The sequence below is a fragment of the Camelina sativa genome, chromosome 9 (assembly GCF_000633955.1).
Source record: "Camelina sativa cultivar DH55 chromosome 9, Cs, whole genome shotgun sequence".
In the NCBI taxonomy this organism is placed as follows: domain Eukaryota; kingdom Viridiplantae; phylum Streptophyta; class Magnoliopsida; order Brassicales; family Brassicaceae; genus Camelina; species Camelina sativa.
In genome coordinates this window covers 4859630-4877789 of record NC_025693.1, presented here as the reverse complement: position 1 = coordinate 4877789, position 18160 = coordinate 4859630, and the positions used below count along the sequence as shown (strand labels likewise).

The window sequence follows — 18160 nt, the reverse complement described above, 5'->3', positions numbered from 1 at the left end:
TTTTTTTTTTTTTTGTCAATTTGTTTTTATATATTCAGTGAAACTAACAAAAAAAAAAATAAACACAAAAAATCTAATTATAGAATGTATCAAAAAGTTTTCAGAATCTATTTACCTTTTGCAAATGGCAAGAAGTTACGGCAAGATTAAAAAACAAAAAAAACCACAAACCCAAGATTGTTTGTTTAACCTTAACAATTAATATTTCGAACAGATTTAAGTATTTCTTTAACACAGTGCCATACTAAAATTCAACATCTAAAAGACTACAAATCAATGTTTTTCGAACCGAATATTCACCGATTTCACTTTGATTAGCACTGTGCAAAAGCTAGAGCTTCAGGCAAGCAAGTCATTAATCCTGTCCTCATTAACACCACTTCCATTTCTCAAACTTCGAGATACCCGAAGAAAAAGAATAAAACATGAATTAGTTTGGACCTATTGGTTGATTTAAAAAAATGGATTCGGAGAGAAATAACAATATGTGTTCATAAAAACATACCATCGTTTGTTGTTGATAGTGATCGCATTTACAAACGCTGTTTCAGCCTCCAAAAGAAGACGCGCGTTTAAACGCTCAGAACGATATAGAAAGGCCTTTCCTTCCTCCACGCTAGAGTCTAGAGAGATTGTTCGGCTGGATATTAGGGTTTTGAAGAGGAGGAGTATTACTACATCTACATGTGTCTTCGCTGCCGTGAAAATCTAAAGACTATCTAATTAAAAGTGTTTTAAAGTCTGTAGTTTTGGATTTGAAAATTTAGTATTTAGAAAAAGCGCTTTCAATATTGAATTGCATAAACTAAAGATTAATTCACATATACAAGTGATATACATAAATTATAATCTGTAATTAAACTTCGATTAAGTAATGTTCCTTCAATCCCAAGAATCAGGCTTCAAAGTCACAACCAAGGACTGAACAGGAGCTTCGTGGCAGTATAACACGAGCATGCATGATAACCACACTAGTCTCTATGGATTGCAACATCTTAGATGCGTTCCAACATCAAACTCAACCAAATCAGAAAATTATAAATGGGTCTACCAAATGAAAGAGTACCAAACCTGCCCATCATGACAAATAAAACTCTACAAATATATATATGTGTAAGTTTCATTTGAACACAAGTTGACATGACTTCGAAGCCCTGACCACGCTTTTGAGTTCCTGAACCATCTCAACTCTCTTGTCCGAACAAATTTCAAGTTTGGAGAAAGTTGCCTTTTCCAAACGCCTTGCGTTCCTTAGGATATATTTTGCCACCTCTATCTCATCTTCTAGTCTCGCTTCATAACATGTCCACAGCAATGTTTCGAGGTGGAGCAAAAAACATTCAGGAACATTCTTCGGTTTGTTCCATTTCCCCCAAGGCTCCTGATCTATAAACTTATCCCATTGCTGAGACCAACGAGGAGGAAACACAAAATAAAATCACATATAAATATGATCATCAAACCCAAAAAAGAGCTGGAAACATTGTTGAAAGATGAACTTACTATCTTGAAACCGATGAGCTTGAGGACTTGTAAATTAGGAGAAATATCGAGCATGAACGTAAGTAGATTCCACCAATCAGATTTATATGTACATAGCTCCAAATAAGTCAAGTGATAAAAGGTACTACTGATAGGAAGTGTAATCTATACATACATGAAGGCAATATTAGTAGAGAAACAATGTGCAACAACAACAAGTAATTCGATTAACCACATGAAAACCTTACCTCCAAGGGTGATACCTTCAAGGAAAGACGTTTAACTGAAGTGAGAGATCCCAGAATGTTCTCGTACATTGCACCATCGATGTCAATATCTGCCTCCACCAGCTCAGGCACATTCTCAGTCAACAAATATCGACCTCCACCAAGACGCCCTTCAATCTTCAAGTATTTCAAAGAAGGGACATATATCTCAAAGACCGAACCATTAGTATCATCAATAATTGTTAGCCTCTGTAAGGATGGCGAGGCAATAGTGAAAGTATCCACACTGTCATGTCCATTTCGATTAACCACCAAAGTTTCAAGATTAATACAGCCAGATAAAAGGTTAAGTATTGATTCATCGCCTTTGTATTCCACTTGGAGAAGGTGTAGAGTTCTAAGGGATTTCAGACACACCGGAGAAGGGACATCTACAAGAATGGAACCAAAAGAAGCTCCAAATTCCAAGGTCTCTAGTGTTTCGCAGTTATACAAACTGCTTGGAAATTTGAACGGCTCTTCCTCAATGTAAACAGTGAGTACCAACTTACGCACATGGAGTCCAAATGCAATTCCAAGTAATATTGCGATATCTATACTAGTAGCTTCCTCAATACTAATACTGATATGCAAACTCTGTAGAACCGGAGCTTGATGCGAAAGCAAACACCTGCAAACATTATTGGAAAATGTCTCGAGAGTAGTCCTGCCATTGTAATCAAACTCAAGATTAGGCACCATCTTCCAAAGATACCGCCATCGTTTAGCCAAGATAGTCATGGCTACAACATCTTTTGTTGGAAGTAAAGACAATATCTGCAGAAGCAGAGCTTCAGGTAAGTCACTGATCTTGTCCTCATTGCTCAAACTCTGACCACAACTTTTGCTATAAAACAAAGCAAAAAAAGAAAAAAAAAAAAAAAACCCTTTTTAATTGAAGTAACGAAGGAAAACTTGAGTTAGTTTGGAGCTTACGGTTAAAAGAAACCCTAAAAACACATAGAAGAAACATACCATCGTTTCATTGTCGTGTCGTTGATAGAGAAAAAAAAAATCGAAGTGAAGAAATCAGGTCGGTGCAGGTATTATCGCATTTGCAAATCCTGTTTTCAACTCCAAACCAATAGAGAACGAATCAATTCAAATCGGCGTTTAAGCCTGTGAGAAAAAGCAGCAGACTTTTACAGGGGATGTTAAGGGTTTCAGTTCAGAGGAAGCAGAGAGACTTATTTAACCGATACAAACCGGTTCGATTTAGTTTCGGTTTAAATATATTTTAGTTATTTTAACATAAATAATCAAAATCATGTTTTGGTGTGTGTGTGTTCCCCCACTTGCAAAACTAGCTAGCCGGTTTTATGAATTATATAACATGGAAACCGACTAAAATATATGCTTCCACAACAAAATCTCAAAAGAAATCAGAAGATTTTTCAGAGATTGTGTGAATGCCTCTCTGTTCCTACGACTCTTAGTTTTCATTTAATCTATGTTATGCCATTCTTAATTTCTTACTCATCAAAAAGTTTTCTGAATCTAGTTATCATTCCAAAAATGGGGGAAAACGGCATATTCCCCCACAAACTATGTTACTTTATCGCATTTATACATGAAACTTTTATATGTGCTTAGAACTACATAAACTTTTATTAAATTTGAATTTCATACACAATCTAAAAAAATCCGGCCTAAACCCACAAATCTCCAAACGCCGTTTACTATCCCGTTAATACTATGCTGACTAGGCTGCAACGTGGATAATAAGACAAATAGATAGACTATATACTATTAAAGTTAGCTTTTACATCAGAAGTTAAACTTGGTGTAGTGGTCGGTGATGTTTTAAATCTGGTCCAGCCCAAGGTTCGAACCAAACGGAGGACCATAAGTTTTATTTTCACTTAAATGAGAAGGACAAAATTGTCATTTCACTAGCATTATCTTCTTCCACAGTAAAACCCTAGCCGCCTCCATGGGTCCTGCGTTTTCTTCTTCTATTATTTAGGTTTTCATCTCTATTTTCATTATTTTTGCACAAATATTAATAAAAATAACTCAAATTTACGTTTTCATTTATCCGAATAAAAGCAACTTTCACACTCACGCACCAATCCGTAGCTCAATCATTTCTCTCTCAGTCTCTGCTACTTTCGCGCGGATAAAGTTACAAACATAGTGACTGAGTGAGAATTCCAGAAATATCGAATTTGCCAAGGGATTCAGAGGTTGACGCTAAGGAACCGTCGTCGTTGGAACTTGGAAGCTCGTTAGCGATGGAGGTCATCGTTAGCGATATGTGGGAAAACAAAGTCACTATAAAATTGTTTATATAACTTTATTTGTTTTCAATAATGTCGTAAGTCGAGGTGGCTCATTTGGTTTAGTATATGTTATCATGTCTTCATTGTCAACAGTTCGAGTACCCAGTTTACAGATGTTATGTAATTTTTTTCCCTTATTATCCACGTGGCATCCTAGTCAGCATAGTATTAACGGAATATTAACAGCGTTTAGAAATTTATGGGTTTAGGCTGGATTTGTTTAGTTTATGTATGAAATTCAAATTTTATAAAAGTTCATGTAGTTCTAAGCACACATAAAAGTTTCATGTATAAATGCGATAAAGTAACATAGTTTGTGGGGGAATAGGCCGTTTTCCCCCAAAAATGGCAAGAAGTTATCGCTAGATAAAAAGCATAAACACAAACCCAAGATTGTATAACCTTAACAATACACATAAAGTTCAGAACTTCGTACGGGGTTTAACATAGTGCCATACTAAAACTAAACATCTAAAAGGCTAAAACCAATATGTTTTAAAAAAAACTGAGTGAAGTAAGACATTTGTAATACTTAGTAACGAGGTCCTTTGAACACAAGCTTGCATGAGTTGGAAGCCATGACCACATTTTCCAATTCCTTCAACCACAGACGACTGTTTTCAGGACGAATATATGCATTGGAGAAAGTCGCCTTTTTCAGACGACTTGCATTCCTTAGGATGTATTTCGCAACCTCTTTCTCATCTTCGATCCCCCCTAGGTATTTTTCCCACACTAATGTCTCGAGATGGAGCAACAAACATTTTGGAACATATTTTGGTTTATTCCATTTCATATAGGCCTCTGGATCTTCCCTCCAAAAATCATTCTGAGACCAACGAGGTGGAAACAACACAATGTATATTAGATTATGTAACCCCTGAAACTGAAGTGGAATTTGATGGATTATTAGAAGTTTGTTTATGTGATTTTTACATTTTTATATACAAGTTTAGCAGTTTCTCTTTTAAAAGCGATATTTTATATCGTAAAACCACGTAAGTTGTAAAACCTAGTTTTCCACATCTAAATTTTGTCGGATTCAGAGATCTTTATTTTCGTCTTTAGCTTAAATGAGTTTACACTACTCCTTCACGAGATATGTTCTATAAGTCTTTTTAAAAGTTTCCGTGATTTGTCAGTATGTTGACGGATTCTTTGGCGGAAAGTACTTTATCATCTTTGGATTTTTCCTGATCCTCAATATAGAGTGTAGACTACGAAAGCTATGTGAATGGATTCTTTCTAATCCTCGATATAGATTGTAAAACACGGAAGCTATGTAAAAAAGAGAGCGTTAAAGATGTAAACTACCGAAACATGTTTAACGCATATATAAAAGACAGAAGCTTCCGTAAAACATGTAAATGGATTCTTTCTATTCCTCGATATAGAGTATAAAACACAGAAGCTATGTAAAAAAGAAAGCGTTAAAGATGTAAACTACCGAAACATGTTTAATGCATATATAGCAAAAGATCAAAGAGTGTAAAACAAATAATTATTATTTTTTTTATCATGGACAAAATCCTAAAACTAGCAAAAAACATACTGGTTTGATATTTGTATCTAAAACAGATTATTAAGATGCTTTGAATTAACTCAAGGGGATAGTATATTAAATATCTTAAAGCAATTTAAAAAAAGACCATTGTATAGTTTTTGTAAATGTGTGTTATTGAGATTCAATAGAAACAATTAATAACTTGTCAAAAAAAGGGAAGAGATGTTTGACCCTCCCACTGGCGGTCAAACCCAAATAATGATAATCACTTTCTTTCCCTGTCATCAATCTTTGAACTTTGACTCTTCCTTATTATCCGTTACGATTTCGACACGTGTCTTTTCTTCTCTCCATGTATAAATCCAACCAGAGGTTTAACGCCGTTGGATCATAATATCTTTGCTGTTTATCTCTCTGGGTTTCCGTCTCCGTCTCTCTCTGTTTCCGATCTGTTTTTTTTTGACCAAAAACTTTTTTCACATAGAAGAAAACTTTTTTTTTTCTTCTTCTTCTTTTCATTCAATGTCGTTCAACATATCTGAGGATACTTGAATCTCACTCTTCTCTGTTTCTTCCCCGACTCAATTCATCATCTCTTCTCAATTTGCTTTTGGAAATTTCGATCCGAAGCTTTCTGTTAATTTTGACTGAAGGGATTGCTTGAATTAGGGTTTTTGATTTGATCTCATTCTAAAGATGAAAGCTTCGATTGAGAAGTTAAAGAGGTTTATATCGCATTCGCATAAGGTCGATGCAAAGGATAAAGGAGAGATTGTGTCTACCACACAAATCGACGAACTCGCTCGAGCCGGGAAGGTAAACAATTACGCTAAACTTCATTAAATTTTGGAAATTATTGTAATTTAATGTTCTCACGAACCTGGTTTTTTTTTGTTGTTGCTGAAATCGACGAGATTTTAGTAGGGTTTATGCTTGTGGTTTAGTTTAGTTTTTAGGAAAATTTTCTGATGTTCGATCGAGTTTCTGATTCTGAGAGTGATGAACAAATTTAGAAACTTTTTTTTTCAATTGGTAGCAAATCTGATCACTTACATGAGATTTAGTGCTATGGAAGAAGTTACTGAATTTGACTTTTTAACTGTATTGGGATTCTCAGGATATGCAAGACATGCGAGACTGTTACGATAGACTACTCTCTGCAGCTGCTGCCACGGCAAATAGCGCTTATGGTAAAGAAAACATGCAATTGTCTTGTCATATGGGAAATGCAATTAGGTTACTGAAGAGAAAACATTCTTACGCTTTTGTTGTTATACTTTGGTGGATTTTAGAGTTCTCTGAGTCATTGGGAGAGATGGGTTCTTGTTTGGAGCAAATCGCGCCTGATAGCGACGAAGAAAGCAGTAAGTGTTTAAGATTTAGTCACTTACAGAATTTTACTTTACTGTGTACAAGACTGTAGTGTAACATTGTTTTTTTTCTTTCTTTCTTATGTAGGTAGAATCTTGTTTATGTTAGGTAAAGTTCAGTCTGAGCTTCAGAGACTTCTTGATACATATGTAAGTTGTTTGTTGCAAACATGAATTCCGCAAATGCTCTCTGGAAAAAAAAACTTACTTGGTCATCGTTCTTGTTCTTCAGCGTAGTCATATTTTTAAAACTATTACAACCCCATCAGAGGCGCTTCTCAAGGATCTCAGAACTGTTGAGGTATACCATTATTTGCTATTCTTGTTTTGAAGAAATGCTTTTACTGTTTTTTTTTTTCACTCATCTTTTGATCTTCATATTATGAGCAGGATATGAAGCAACAATGCGACGAGAAAAGGTTTGTTAATTTTCTACTACTGAAGTTTTCACTTTATAGTTCGGTTAAAGTTTTCCTTCAACAACTTCTTTACATGTAAACTCTCAGGAATGTGTTTGAAATGTCGCTAGTGAAAGATAAAGGAAGACCTAAAAGCAGTAAAGGAGAGAGACATATTCCTCCTGACTCTCGACCTGCCTACAGTGAGTTTCATGACGAAGCAACAATGTGCATTTTTCGATTGAAATCTCTTAAAGAAGGACAAGCTCGTAGTCTCCTTACACAAGCAGTCCGTCACCACACTGCTCAGGTAAAGCTTGCGTTCAAATTTCGTCTGTATATTGCTCATTGAACTTTGGTGTTCGTCGTATGTTTTTCTGACTTTGTTTCTTATAACTCTTTGTAGATGCGTTTGTTCCACACTGGACTGAAATCGCTAGAGGCAGTTGAGCGTCATGTAAAAGTTGCTGCAGAGAAACAACACATTGATTGTGATCTATCTGTTCATGGGAATGAGGTGGAAGCTAGCGAGGATGATGATGATGATGATAATGACGGCCGATATATGAACAGAGAAGGAGAACTGAGTTTTGATTACAGAACAAATGAGCAGAAGATCGAAGCTGCTTCTCTCTCTACACCATGGGGCTCAATGAAGGTAAGTTGATTGTGACGGTAAAATGTTACATACACACATCACCTAAAAAAATTGTTCTTATCCTCTTCTCATTTTATCTAGGTGGATGATACAGACCTCTCGTTTCCTCGCCCTTCTGTAACACGACCAGCAGCGGTATGTTTTTTCAATATATGTGTACCAAATGCTCTCAACTGCAATTAATCTGGTTGGTGAGAGACTAGTGTGATAAGTATTTACTTCTCTCTTGCATAGGTAAATGCTGATTATAGAGAAGAATATCCAGTTTCAACCCGTGATAAATATTTGAGCAGCCATTCAGCTCCGTTGTTCCCAGAAAAGAAACCTGATTTATCAGAGAGGTTAAGACAGGTGAATCCATCTTTTAATGCCTACGTATTACCAACACCAAACGATACAAGGTACTCGAAACCAGCTTCCCAAGCTTTAAATCCGAGGCCAGCAAACCACAGTACTGGAAACATATGGCATTCATCTCCATTAGAGCCAATAAAAAGCGGGAAAGATGGGAAAGACACTGAAAACAACAGCGTATACGGCCGCCTCCCTCGTCATTCTACAACAGACACGCATCATTATCCGCAGCAAGCAGCAGGAAGACATGCGTTTTCCGGACCCCTGAAACCGTCCTCAACAAAACCCGTCACTACCGCGGAAAATTACTCAGGCATGTATTGTCCTCTGCCGACTCCTCCAGTACTCAAACCTCATCCTCATCCTCATCCATCATCTTCTCCAAAGGTCTCCCCTACGGCTTCACCTCCTCCTGGTTCTTCCCCGAGGCTGAATGAGCTTCACGAGCTTCCAAGACCCCCAGGCCACTTTGCACCACCACCAAGACGAGCAAAATCCCCGAGTCTGGTTGGTCACTCGGCGCCTCTAACCGCATGGAACCAAGAAAGAAACACCGTAACTGTTGCTGTTCCATTCTCCACCAACATTGTGGCCTCGCCACTTCCGGTACCTCCGTTGATTGTCCCCAGAAGTTACTCTATACCTTCAAGAAACCAGAGAGCTGTTTCTCAACGGCCGGTCGAAAGGAGCGATGATAGAGTAGCAGTAGCGTCCCCGCCGTTAACACCAATGAGCCTGTCTCGGCCACTTCCTCAAGCTACGGGAGTTGCTCAGACCAGTCAAATCAGAGGTAAAATCAATTGTTTCCATCTCATATTATTTGTTTACATGAAAATAATCTTATAGAGCAAATATAAAGCATGTTCAGTTTTCCATAAGACGCAAATGATAAGTTCTTGTTTAGCTTTTGTTTGCGTTTGGCGTATAGATTGACACTCGCAAACTATACACGCAAAACAAGTTGAAATGTATTAATTTCGTAAAATGGATTTTTTTTGTTTGCTTGTGGATTTATTGAAACCTCCTTAGGTTATTAATAATGCAGGAGTAGGAAAGCTGATCGAAAGATGAATGAAGCTACTGCCTCGTCTGCGTCGCTGGTTGTACAAATTCAGAGATCTTCACAAGTGAATATAGAGAAGAAGTCGGTTATATGTATTACTATTTTTTAGTTGGTTAATCTCGTTTTTTCTTTTTCTTTTCTAGGTTTCTTTTTACCCATTGTAAATCTGAAGCCTTTTGTTTTTTATTCCATTTTCCCTTTCAATCCTTTCAATTTTTCTTCTTTTATCCCCCCTTCTAAATTACAATGAAAATTTCATAAAACGTGAAAAATTATTTAGACAAACCAAACAAACCGGGCCATCCCACACAAACCGGACAAACCAAAAAATCTGGTAAAAAGAAAAGTTATCACGTTGAGTTGAGTTGCGTGGTGGATATCTTGGGACTAGAGAAGGAGCTAGACCAGTATCGTCGTCGTCAATGGAGATCTCTGCGTCTGCTTCTCTAACTTCCTCTGGACTAGTCCCTCGTCTTCTTCCCTTGCTCTATCCTCATGCTCTGACTACTTCCGTCAAGCCGTTGCTGTCTTCTTCTTCCTCTATTGGACTCATTTCTTCTCAGAGACGTATTATTATAGCTCCGTCTCTGTGTCTCGCCGATCAATCTGCCTTCACCGGTTAGTTTGCAAACCTTAATTTTGGTATTTGAGGAGATGCCTCTAAGTCTACCGAAACCGTTAGTTTCAATTGCATATACGTGTGATTGTGAACAAAGTGTTCGACGATATGTCTGATGCTGTGAATTAGTCTAAATTGTTGTACTCTTTGCCCTAATTCTTTCTTAGATTGATGCAACGAGTAATGGCGGCTCGAGAAACGAAGTGATGAGATTATTTTATCTTTTCGATTTTATTGTTTTTCCTTTTTTTGCATAGGGGTCAGTGTTGTTGATTCGGATCCCATAGATGCTGTCAAGGTTAGAGTTTTCATAAGAACTAAAGACCTTACATATGTTACTAGCTTTGCTTCCTTCATATTTCAGAACTACCTTTTCCCTTAATCATTTCCGTCTGAAACACAGAGGAAAGCTATGGACATAGCCCCTGCACTCAAAGGAGCTTCGATCTTTCTGGTTGGTAAGGTGGACTTAGCTAGGCCCCAATATTTTTAAAACTAACTGTGTACTTCATATGGACAGACACAGACACTGATGTTGTGAGCCTTTGACACTCTGGAACAGGGATTAATAACCCCATTAAAGCAAACGCGGGGAAGCTTTTGGCTGAGGCGTTACGATATTACTACTTTGATAGGTAAAGCACTCATAAGTTCATCATAGCAGAACCAGAACCTCAGTCTGCTTTTATATTTTTTAGAACCCTTATAGTTGTTTAGAGTTTCCAGAATCTCAGGCATTCTCATTGTTACTTATATGTACTTATCTTTGTTTAAATCTAGTTTACTCTACGTATAGTGACTTACTTGTGGAATCTAGTTTCTTAGCTTTATCCGAGCATTAGTGTTAAGCTCTAAGCTCTCTTTTTGGGTTCTTTACCTTCATAGCTCAGGGTTGCCACTTTATTCTTCTTCTCCTCTTGATAGTTTCACATTGAATGTTCTCAAGTCCTTTCGCATTACCCTAAATTTTAGTTTACTTTTTATTGTGTAGTGATAATTTGATCACAGAGGCGGCTGGTGGAAATGTGTCCGCTCAAGCTTTAAAGGAAGCTGATGAGAAGGCTTTTCTAGAATCAGAGGTAAATTCGTTACTTTGATCTGCATTTTTCAATCGTACAAATGCATCCCTGGTCTAGTTTCTGATCGAGGATTGATCTCAGTTACAAGATACTGAGTCAAAACCAATCTGAATGCCTACATAATTGTTTCTGACGATGATGACTCTCTAATATGTTTCTGCAGACTGAAGTGCTGAAGCAGCTATCATCTATGGGTCGGCTTGTAGTTTGCGCTGGAGATGGTGCGGTACAGAGCGTGAAAAATCTGTATGTTCTATATCAGTTTCACTAGTGTTTATCTCTAGCAGTTCGTGCTTTTGGAAGACATACACACGCTGCTTACACCTTGTCTGTTCTCATTTCAACAGTTCACTTCTAAGACACGGAATCTCCATATGGATTGATGTTCCTCTGGATATCGCTGCTAAAGGGGATGATGATTCATTCAACTCGGAATCTTCTCGTGAGGTTTTACTTCTTTCTTTGCACTGAACTGCTTAAAGTTACTAGTATGTTATTACAGAGAAACTGACTTATATGATGGATGAATAACACAGTTGTTTGACACACTAAAAGCGAGTTACGAAAAATCAAGAAAGGGTTACGAAACAGCAGATGCATCCATTTCCCTTGACAGTAAGGATCCATCAATCATAAGTCAAATACTATTCTTCAAAATTTTCATTTTATGACTGATTCTGTTGTGTTACTCATAAACAGAAATAGCCACAAAGCTGGAATTCGAAGACTTGGAAGCGGTAACTTCTGAAGACATTGCTTTGGAGGTAAGTCGTAAGCTTTTCTTTCTTTTCTCCATCTCGACTTATGATGACAAATGTGAAAAATTTGTGAACAATGGTTCATCAGGTTCTGAAAGAAATCGAGAAGTTAACGAGAGTGAAGAAAATGATGGAAGAAGCTTCACGACCTTTCTAGGTCGATCTTACTCTCTCACTCATATGATTTATCTTGTATGTAATGTATATCGTCTCGACATCAATGTAGCTTTTTTGCATAAAATTTAGTGTTTTCAGGTTTTTTTTATATATATTATTTCATATGTATACTCTCCATTCTCCAACTAGTGAAGGAAACTAAAACTGCAGCAGTGACATGTGTTGTACAAGGGACGAGAGGCTCAGCTTTGGGTGGAGGAGAAGAATCATTATCATCAAATCAGTCATCATCATCTGTCTGTCGTCTTCTCTCTCACGTGAGATAGATCACGTGCTGGGCTTAATGTATTTGATCCACTAGTATGTGGGCCTTGATGTTATGGCCCACTAAGAGATAAGACTTGGAAGAAAAAAACAGTGAAAGGGCACCAAAAGAAAAATCATCCCAATTCCCAACAGCTTTCTTGTCTCTCTCGTCATTAAAGAAAAAAAAAACAATTATGTTTTCTCCATTTTTACTGTTCGTTGGAGTTATTATTATTAACGGTAAAAAAAGGACAATAAAAAATTAAAAACGGTAAGGTTTTATAGATTAATTTATGATTTTAATTAAATAATGTACGAAAATTCATGTTTTTGTGACATAAAAGAGTTTTGATAAAATTGAAAAAATGTTTAATTAAGAAAAAAAAAAAAAGAGCGATGTTAATGGCGATGATGAGTTTTATTGGGATTTGTTTTTTTTTCTTTTGTTTATATAAACAGAAGAAAGAGAGATAAGGGAAGAAGAGAGAGGTACCTCTTTGCTTCTTCTTTCTTTCTCATCCCTTTTTAAGAATCTCTCTCTTACCTTTTCTTCTTCTTCTTCTTCGTTTGATTCTAATTTTGGATCCAGACCAGGAGGGTTTAGTATATATATTTGTGTGAATGATTCAGTTTTTGGACTTGTTCGTCTGAAAATGTTTTGTTGAACGGATTGCTTCACCGGTGCGTCTTCTAACGGGGATTTTTATCTGCCGTTCTTCGTGTTATTTATTTATTTTTCGGAGTTTGGTGATTGCATCGGTTTTGTGAGTTTTACCATGTTGTTGTCTATGATGATTGATGAGCAGCTGCTGGGTTTTCTTCGGATTTGATATATGAGAAACTTTTTTTTTTCCTTAAAGTATTTGTTGATCAGATTGATTTGATCACAAGCTTATTTCGTGTGGTCTTCGGTTCATTTCGTTTGTGAAGTGCATGTTTTTGTGATCTTGGATCATTGATATGTTTGATCACTTGGTTTGTTTCTTCAGGAAATTTTTGTAGGAGTGTTAGGAAGATTTTGTAGGAGTGTTCGATCATCTTTTTTTTTTTTTTTTAATAGATTTTGCTCAAATCTTGCATACGTGTGTGTTTTCTAGTTATGTATGCTCTAAGCTTATAATTATGAGAATTTTAGTTTACTGCTTCCGAGTCCTGATTTTGTTGGAATAGCTTGTCCTGTGGCATTGTTTGATCTCTTCTTCTTGCTTCAAGTTTAAACTCTTGTTTACAAATTCTGATATGTTTTGATTGTTTCTTTATTATTTTAACTGGAATCAGTCATAACTTCTTTTGACCATTCCTGATAAACTTCTGCCCATTTTGTGTGTTCTATTGAGTTTAGCAGAATAACTTCGGGTGTTATGTGCTTACTGTGTTGAATATGTAACTGATTTAGCTTTCTCTGTTTCATTTGTTTCAGGAAAGGGTAACTGCAATGAACTCTGTACCCGTTACCCTCACATTTCATGTAGCTTCAGCTGACTGCTCTGCCATAAACCAATGTCGGATAAATGTTAATTGTTTGGTTTCTTGTATGCGGGTCTGTAGTCAAGCAATGCATAACTTGTGGATGCCTGTGACTGATACATAGTTCTAGATTTTTATTTTATTTATTCTTCTGCTAGAGATAGAGAGGTAGTCTGTATTGTTAGGATTTGGTGGTTTGTAGTCGGAGTTTCTAGACAAGTAGGGATTTGGAAACTGACATCTCTCAAGTGACCATAACCTCTCTTTTTACTTGATAAATTCCTTTGAGCATTGGTTATGGGTCTGCCACAGACTGCTTCAAGTGAACAATCCCAGGAAGCTTTGTCTGCTCCTAGTTGTAGCCTTTCACAAAGTCTGCCTGTGTATGCTACTTCCCATGATTCAGATGGCATTAACAGTGGAAGTGAAGAAGGTATCTGCTCTTCCATTGGAGAATTTGATAGAAAAACATCATTGGAGCCTCTGGAGTTCACAGATGATTCGTGTAGGTTCCATGGCACTCGTGTTGTTACCTCATCAAGTGCTCATGGATCGACTAGTTATGCTGCCAATAAGGTTAGTTCGAGTCTAACTGGAGCTAGAAGGATAGTTGGTTTTGCATCAAGCGAAGTTAGCTCGCTGGACAACAAACCAACGAGTGTCGATGTTGATAACTCTCTATCATCCACTGGTGGAGTTACAGGAGTAGATATTGGTGGAGCGTTAGTCAGGAAACGAGTACTCTCCCCCCTGAATACTCTTTTCCCTGTAAAATTCAGAGGTGATCTGCTTGATATCAGCTGTGGTAACCACCAACAAATTATTTATTCTGCTCAGTCTAATGGATTCAGCAACTCTGGCGCATTAGATCACAGAAAGGCTAATGCCCCTAGTATGTTACATCTCTCTACCACTCCTACGACCACAACCTCATCTAGTTGCTGGGATCGGAAGAATGCCTCAAACAGTGGTAGACTCTCGTCCATGGTATTCACTGATGGTCCATTGCTTGACTCTGTAAACCTCCGCCGACCCACCAAAGGTGAGGTTTGCTTATATTCACCACAATATGAAACGTATGGCATGTCCAATAAGCCCTTACCTTGTGATAAGGAAATATCTGTCTCTCCGCCGCTTTGTATGTCACCACTTGGTCCGAAGTTTTCTGAGAGAATAAAAGCTGTAACAAGTGGCCAAAATGGGAAGATACTGGAAGATTTAAGGAATATTAGTGAAGAAGCAGAATTAAGAATTGATCATAGATTATTTGATGATGCATATGCCGTTAGGAGAACGTTTTCAATGGAGAGAAGTACTGAATCAGCTCCGGCATCTCCATGTAAAAGGTTCGTTAGAAGCTTGAGTGGACGCCCCATTCAGAGGTCATTAGTTGGTTCTTTTGAGGAGTCACTATTGACAGGAAGATTGTCATGCGGGCCAACAAATCAGGTTTTCATCTTCAACGTTGATGCTTTGATAACTCACTTTATAGGTCATTAGAAAGTCACATTCTTTAACTAGTGTTCGTCCCCATTTCATGAAAGAAATATGTGTAACCTTAGAAATTGAGGATTGGTAAAACTGGCTCATATCAGACGACTGTCTATAGATTTAATCTTATATATGCAACAACTGAAAGGAAAAAATCGTTATGCAAAAGCTGTAACCTCAGATGTAAAAAAAAAAGTTTTCTTTTGCTTTCTGTTTTGTAATTTAGATTATTGACTTCTGTCTGCTTTTTATGTACAGAAGATTGACGGTTTTCTTGCCGTTCTTAGTATTGCTGGGGGAAACATCTCTCCAAAATCACAGAAGCTTCCATTCTCAGTAACTAGTGTTGGTGATGATTGCTTCTTGCTATACTATGCCTCCATAGATCTCGCTGGAGGATCTATATTGAACAAATTCTGGGGCCAGAAAATGAAAGCAAGTCAAGTGAACTCTGATGGTCAGAGTTCGAAGAGCCAACTGCGGATTCCTATGAAGGGCCGGATTCAACTGGTATCCCCTTTCTCTCTTTTTTTTCTTTTCTTTTGGTGCTATTAATTTTGCATTTTGCATTGATGCTATTGGATTATAAAGATATGGCTAAAAACTTATTTGATGGTTGCAGTAGATTGTAACCGTACTTTTCTTGTGTAATTAATTTGGATAGACCAAATAGCGGTTTAACAGCTACTACTCTCCCTGAATTCCAAATAGCCAAGTGCTTATGAAGAAAATAGGCTAAGTTACTATGTTTGTCAGTGTTGCTAATAGGTAGTTCTGAAAAGCTCTAAAATATTCACTCATATGATTGAACTGCTCCTATGCAGGTTCTTAGTAACCCTGAGAAAACACCTCTTCACACCTTCCTCTGTAACTATGACTTGACTGATATGCCAGCTGGTACAAAGGTAATATAGAACATAACGATATCAACCTTTTTTTATTTATTTCTTTTCATTTTAAGCAGAGGAAATGATATTGTGTTCAAGAACTAAAAACATTAGGGAGTGATAGAGTGTAACTGCCATAGTCAGAAGAGTAATTGTTAAGCTTCTAGGAAGGCATAAGGTCTCAAGCAAAACATGGAAGTCACTGTTTTCATTTCCACTCATTGCTTCGCCTTTTAAACTCATCAGTGCATGTTTTGCTGTAATGATACGTCAGAAGTTTTTTGAATATTTGGTTTTTATGCAGACGTTCTTGCGCCAAAAGGTTACTCTGGGATCATCAAATCCAACTAGTGAAGCAACAGAGGAGAACGCTAGAAAAGCCAAAAGCTTGGTAAATGAAAACTCTAGATATAGGGACAAAAAGAGTTGTGAAGGATCTGATTTAGTAGATGCAGTGGAAGGAGATGGGAAATTTGATGAGTTACATGAAAGTGAAAAAAGCTGTATAAAGTTGTCCAAAGAATGTAATGGTGGTTCTGGTGCTCTACGCTACGCTCTTCATCTGAGATTTCTTTGCCCATTACCAAAGAAAGCTTCAAAGAAATCTGATGAAACCGAAACTACAGGACAAAATAAAAACTTGGATTCAGATGGGAAGAGGAGATTCTATCTGTACAATGATTTGAGAGTTGTGTTTCCTCAACGCCACACAGATTCTGATGAAGGAAAGGTACGTACGAGATTTGTGTTTTTGAGTCTTGAACTTCGCTTTGCAAATAGCTAAATATAGTTGAGTCTTATCGTAAGTGATATAAAAAACCATTACTTGTCTTTGTGTTGCAGTTGAATGTGGAGTACCATTATCCAGAAAACCCAAGATACTTCGACATCACCGACTGAGAACTTAACTGGTTCGGTTGCATGGTTACATAAGCTTTATGGTTTTCTTGTCCAAGAAGGAAGAAATCAATGGACTTCTTTGTACATACAAATTTAGTTACAATGGCTCTGACCCACTTTGTACAGTTACCATTTCAGGGTTTTCGTTTACATGAACAAAAAAAAAATATGGAAAACTGAATAAGAAAAAGTTATATTAAAAGTTGCTATCGATTACTGAAGCTATTTGAGTTTCTTTTACATTAAAACAGTATATTGGAAAGAATCTGCATTTATACCATTGTAGTTTTAGTATATTGGTAACTCTTAATTAGTAACTCTTAATTAGCCGTTAACGAGAATCCGTTATTAATTAGCCGTTAATGAGAATCCGTTAATAACAAAACAATGTGGTTTCTCAAACCTAAAACAAAAAATTTAAGCTAAACCTTCCCTTTAATCCAAGCCTCTTTCTAGAGAATAGAATTAGGTTAATTATTAGAGACCTCCCTCTTATTGATGTTTTGAGTCTCTTTTATTGATGTTTTGAGTCTCCTTTCATAGAGAACTCTTACAACCGACTTATACTAATTTAAATAAGTTAAAATACCCAAACTTAATCTAATAATAAAAGAAAATCCTAATAACCAACTAATAAGAATATAGCACGTCGACTTGAAGGTTGTCCTCAAGTTTCAGCTCATGGTGTGCTCCTTGCAGCTGCTCTGCGCCGCCTCACATCTTCCACCATGTCTTTATCTTCAATTGGTTCGTCCTCTTGATTAGCCCCATCATTGACTACCGTGATTTGAAAAAAGACCGGTTTGCAAACATGCTCTCTTGTGAAGATTTCATCACAGTTGAAGCAGAGACCTTTTGCACGTCGTTCCGCCATCTTTGCGCTCGTCAATTTCTTTAGAAAGAGTTTGTTGAGGAGCTTGTTTCACTTCTGTTTCTTGAGGCAAAAGAGCTTCCTTGTCTTTACTGCTTTGGCTCCCACCATTTCCTGTCAATGTTGACCTAGTTGAAAAAGTTGAATATCGAGTTGGTGGCGCAAAGTGCCCTCCAAGCGTTCGAGTATATATATCGCCCTGAATCTTGTATTCATTATTCCATGCATACTCCATAGCTTCAAAGAACGTTACAGGCTGAAGATATTCCACTTCTTTTCGCCAGCTGA

General features: G+C 37.1%; 4 protein-coding genes across 10 annotated transcripts; 3 read left to right on the top strand and 1 right to left on the bottom strand.

Moving 5' to 3' along the window:
• Positions 883 to 2892, bottom strand: LOC104710505 (F-box/FBD/LRR-repeat protein At3g26920-like). Its single transcript, XM_010427123.1, has 4 exons — positions 2724 to 2892; positions 1731 to 2595; positions 1504 to 1647; positions 883 to 1405 (listed from the first exon to the last, which is right to left on the bottom strand). Exons 1-4 carry the CDS (start codon positions 2732 to 2734, stop codon positions 1121 to 1123), a joined length of 1305 nt encoding a protein of 434 aa, XP_010425425.1. The 5' UTR covers positions 2735 to 2892; the 3' UTR covers positions 883 to 1120.
• Positions 5931 to 9568, top strand: LOC104710503 (uncharacterized protein At2g33490). 2 transcript variants are annotated; one of them, XM_010427121.2, is made up of 11 exons: positions 5931 to 6350; positions 6652 to 6724; positions 6827 to 6898; positions 6993 to 7054; positions 7137 to 7205; positions 7295 to 7323; positions 7411 to 7612; positions 7709 to 7960; positions 8042 to 8095; positions 8195 to 9104; positions 9360 to 9568. In XM_010427121.2, the coding sequence occupies exons 1-11, from the start codon at positions 6231 to 6233 to the stop codon at positions 9383 to 9385; spliced, it is 1869 nt and encodes a 622-aa protein (XP_010425423.1). In that variant the 5' UTR covers positions 5931 to 6230; the 3' UTR covers positions 9386 to 9568. The 2 variants fall into 2 exon arrangements, with proteins under 2 accessions (XP_010425423.1, XP_010425424.1); XM_010427122.2 differs by having other exon boundaries at positions 9344 to 9568.
• On the top strand, positions 9728 to 12406 carry LOC104710502 (probable inactive shikimate kinase like 1, chloroplastic). Of its 5 annotated transcripts, none has more exons than XM_010427120.2 (11): positions 9728 to 9995; positions 10254 to 10294; positions 10400 to 10454; positions 10559 to 10631; positions 10988 to 11075; positions 11239 to 11321; positions 11423 to 11522; positions 11612 to 11690; positions 11775 to 11839; positions 11922 to 11990; positions 12182 to 12406. In XM_010427120.2, exons 1-10 carry the CDS (start codon positions 9800 to 9802, stop codon positions 11988 to 11990), a joined length of 849 nt encoding a protein of 282 aa, XP_010425422.1. In that variant the 5' UTR covers positions 9728 to 9799; the 3' UTR covers positions 12182 to 12406. The 5 variants fall into 5 exon arrangements, with proteins under 5 accessions (XP_010425422.1, XP_010425421.1, XP_019085940.1 ...); XM_010427119.2 differs by having other exon boundaries at positions 12164 to 12406; XM_019230395.1 differs by having other exon boundaries at positions 12140 to 12406.
• Positions 12743 to 17219, top strand: LOC104710501. 2 transcript variants are annotated; one of them, XM_010427116.2, is made up of 6 exons: positions 12743 to 12937; positions 13677 to 15172; positions 15476 to 15724; positions 16039 to 16119; positions 16406 to 16831; positions 16945 to 17219. In XM_010427116.2, exons 2-6 carry the CDS (start codon positions 14021 to 14023, stop codon positions 16999 to 17001), a joined length of 1965 nt encoding a protein of 654 aa, XP_010425418.1. In that variant the 5' UTR covers positions 12743 to 12937; positions 13677 to 14020; the 3' UTR covers positions 17002 to 17219. The 2 variants fall into 2 exon arrangements, with proteins under 2 accessions (XP_010425418.1, XP_010425417.1); XM_010427115.1 differs by having other exon boundaries at positions 15473 to 15724; positions 16945 to 17212.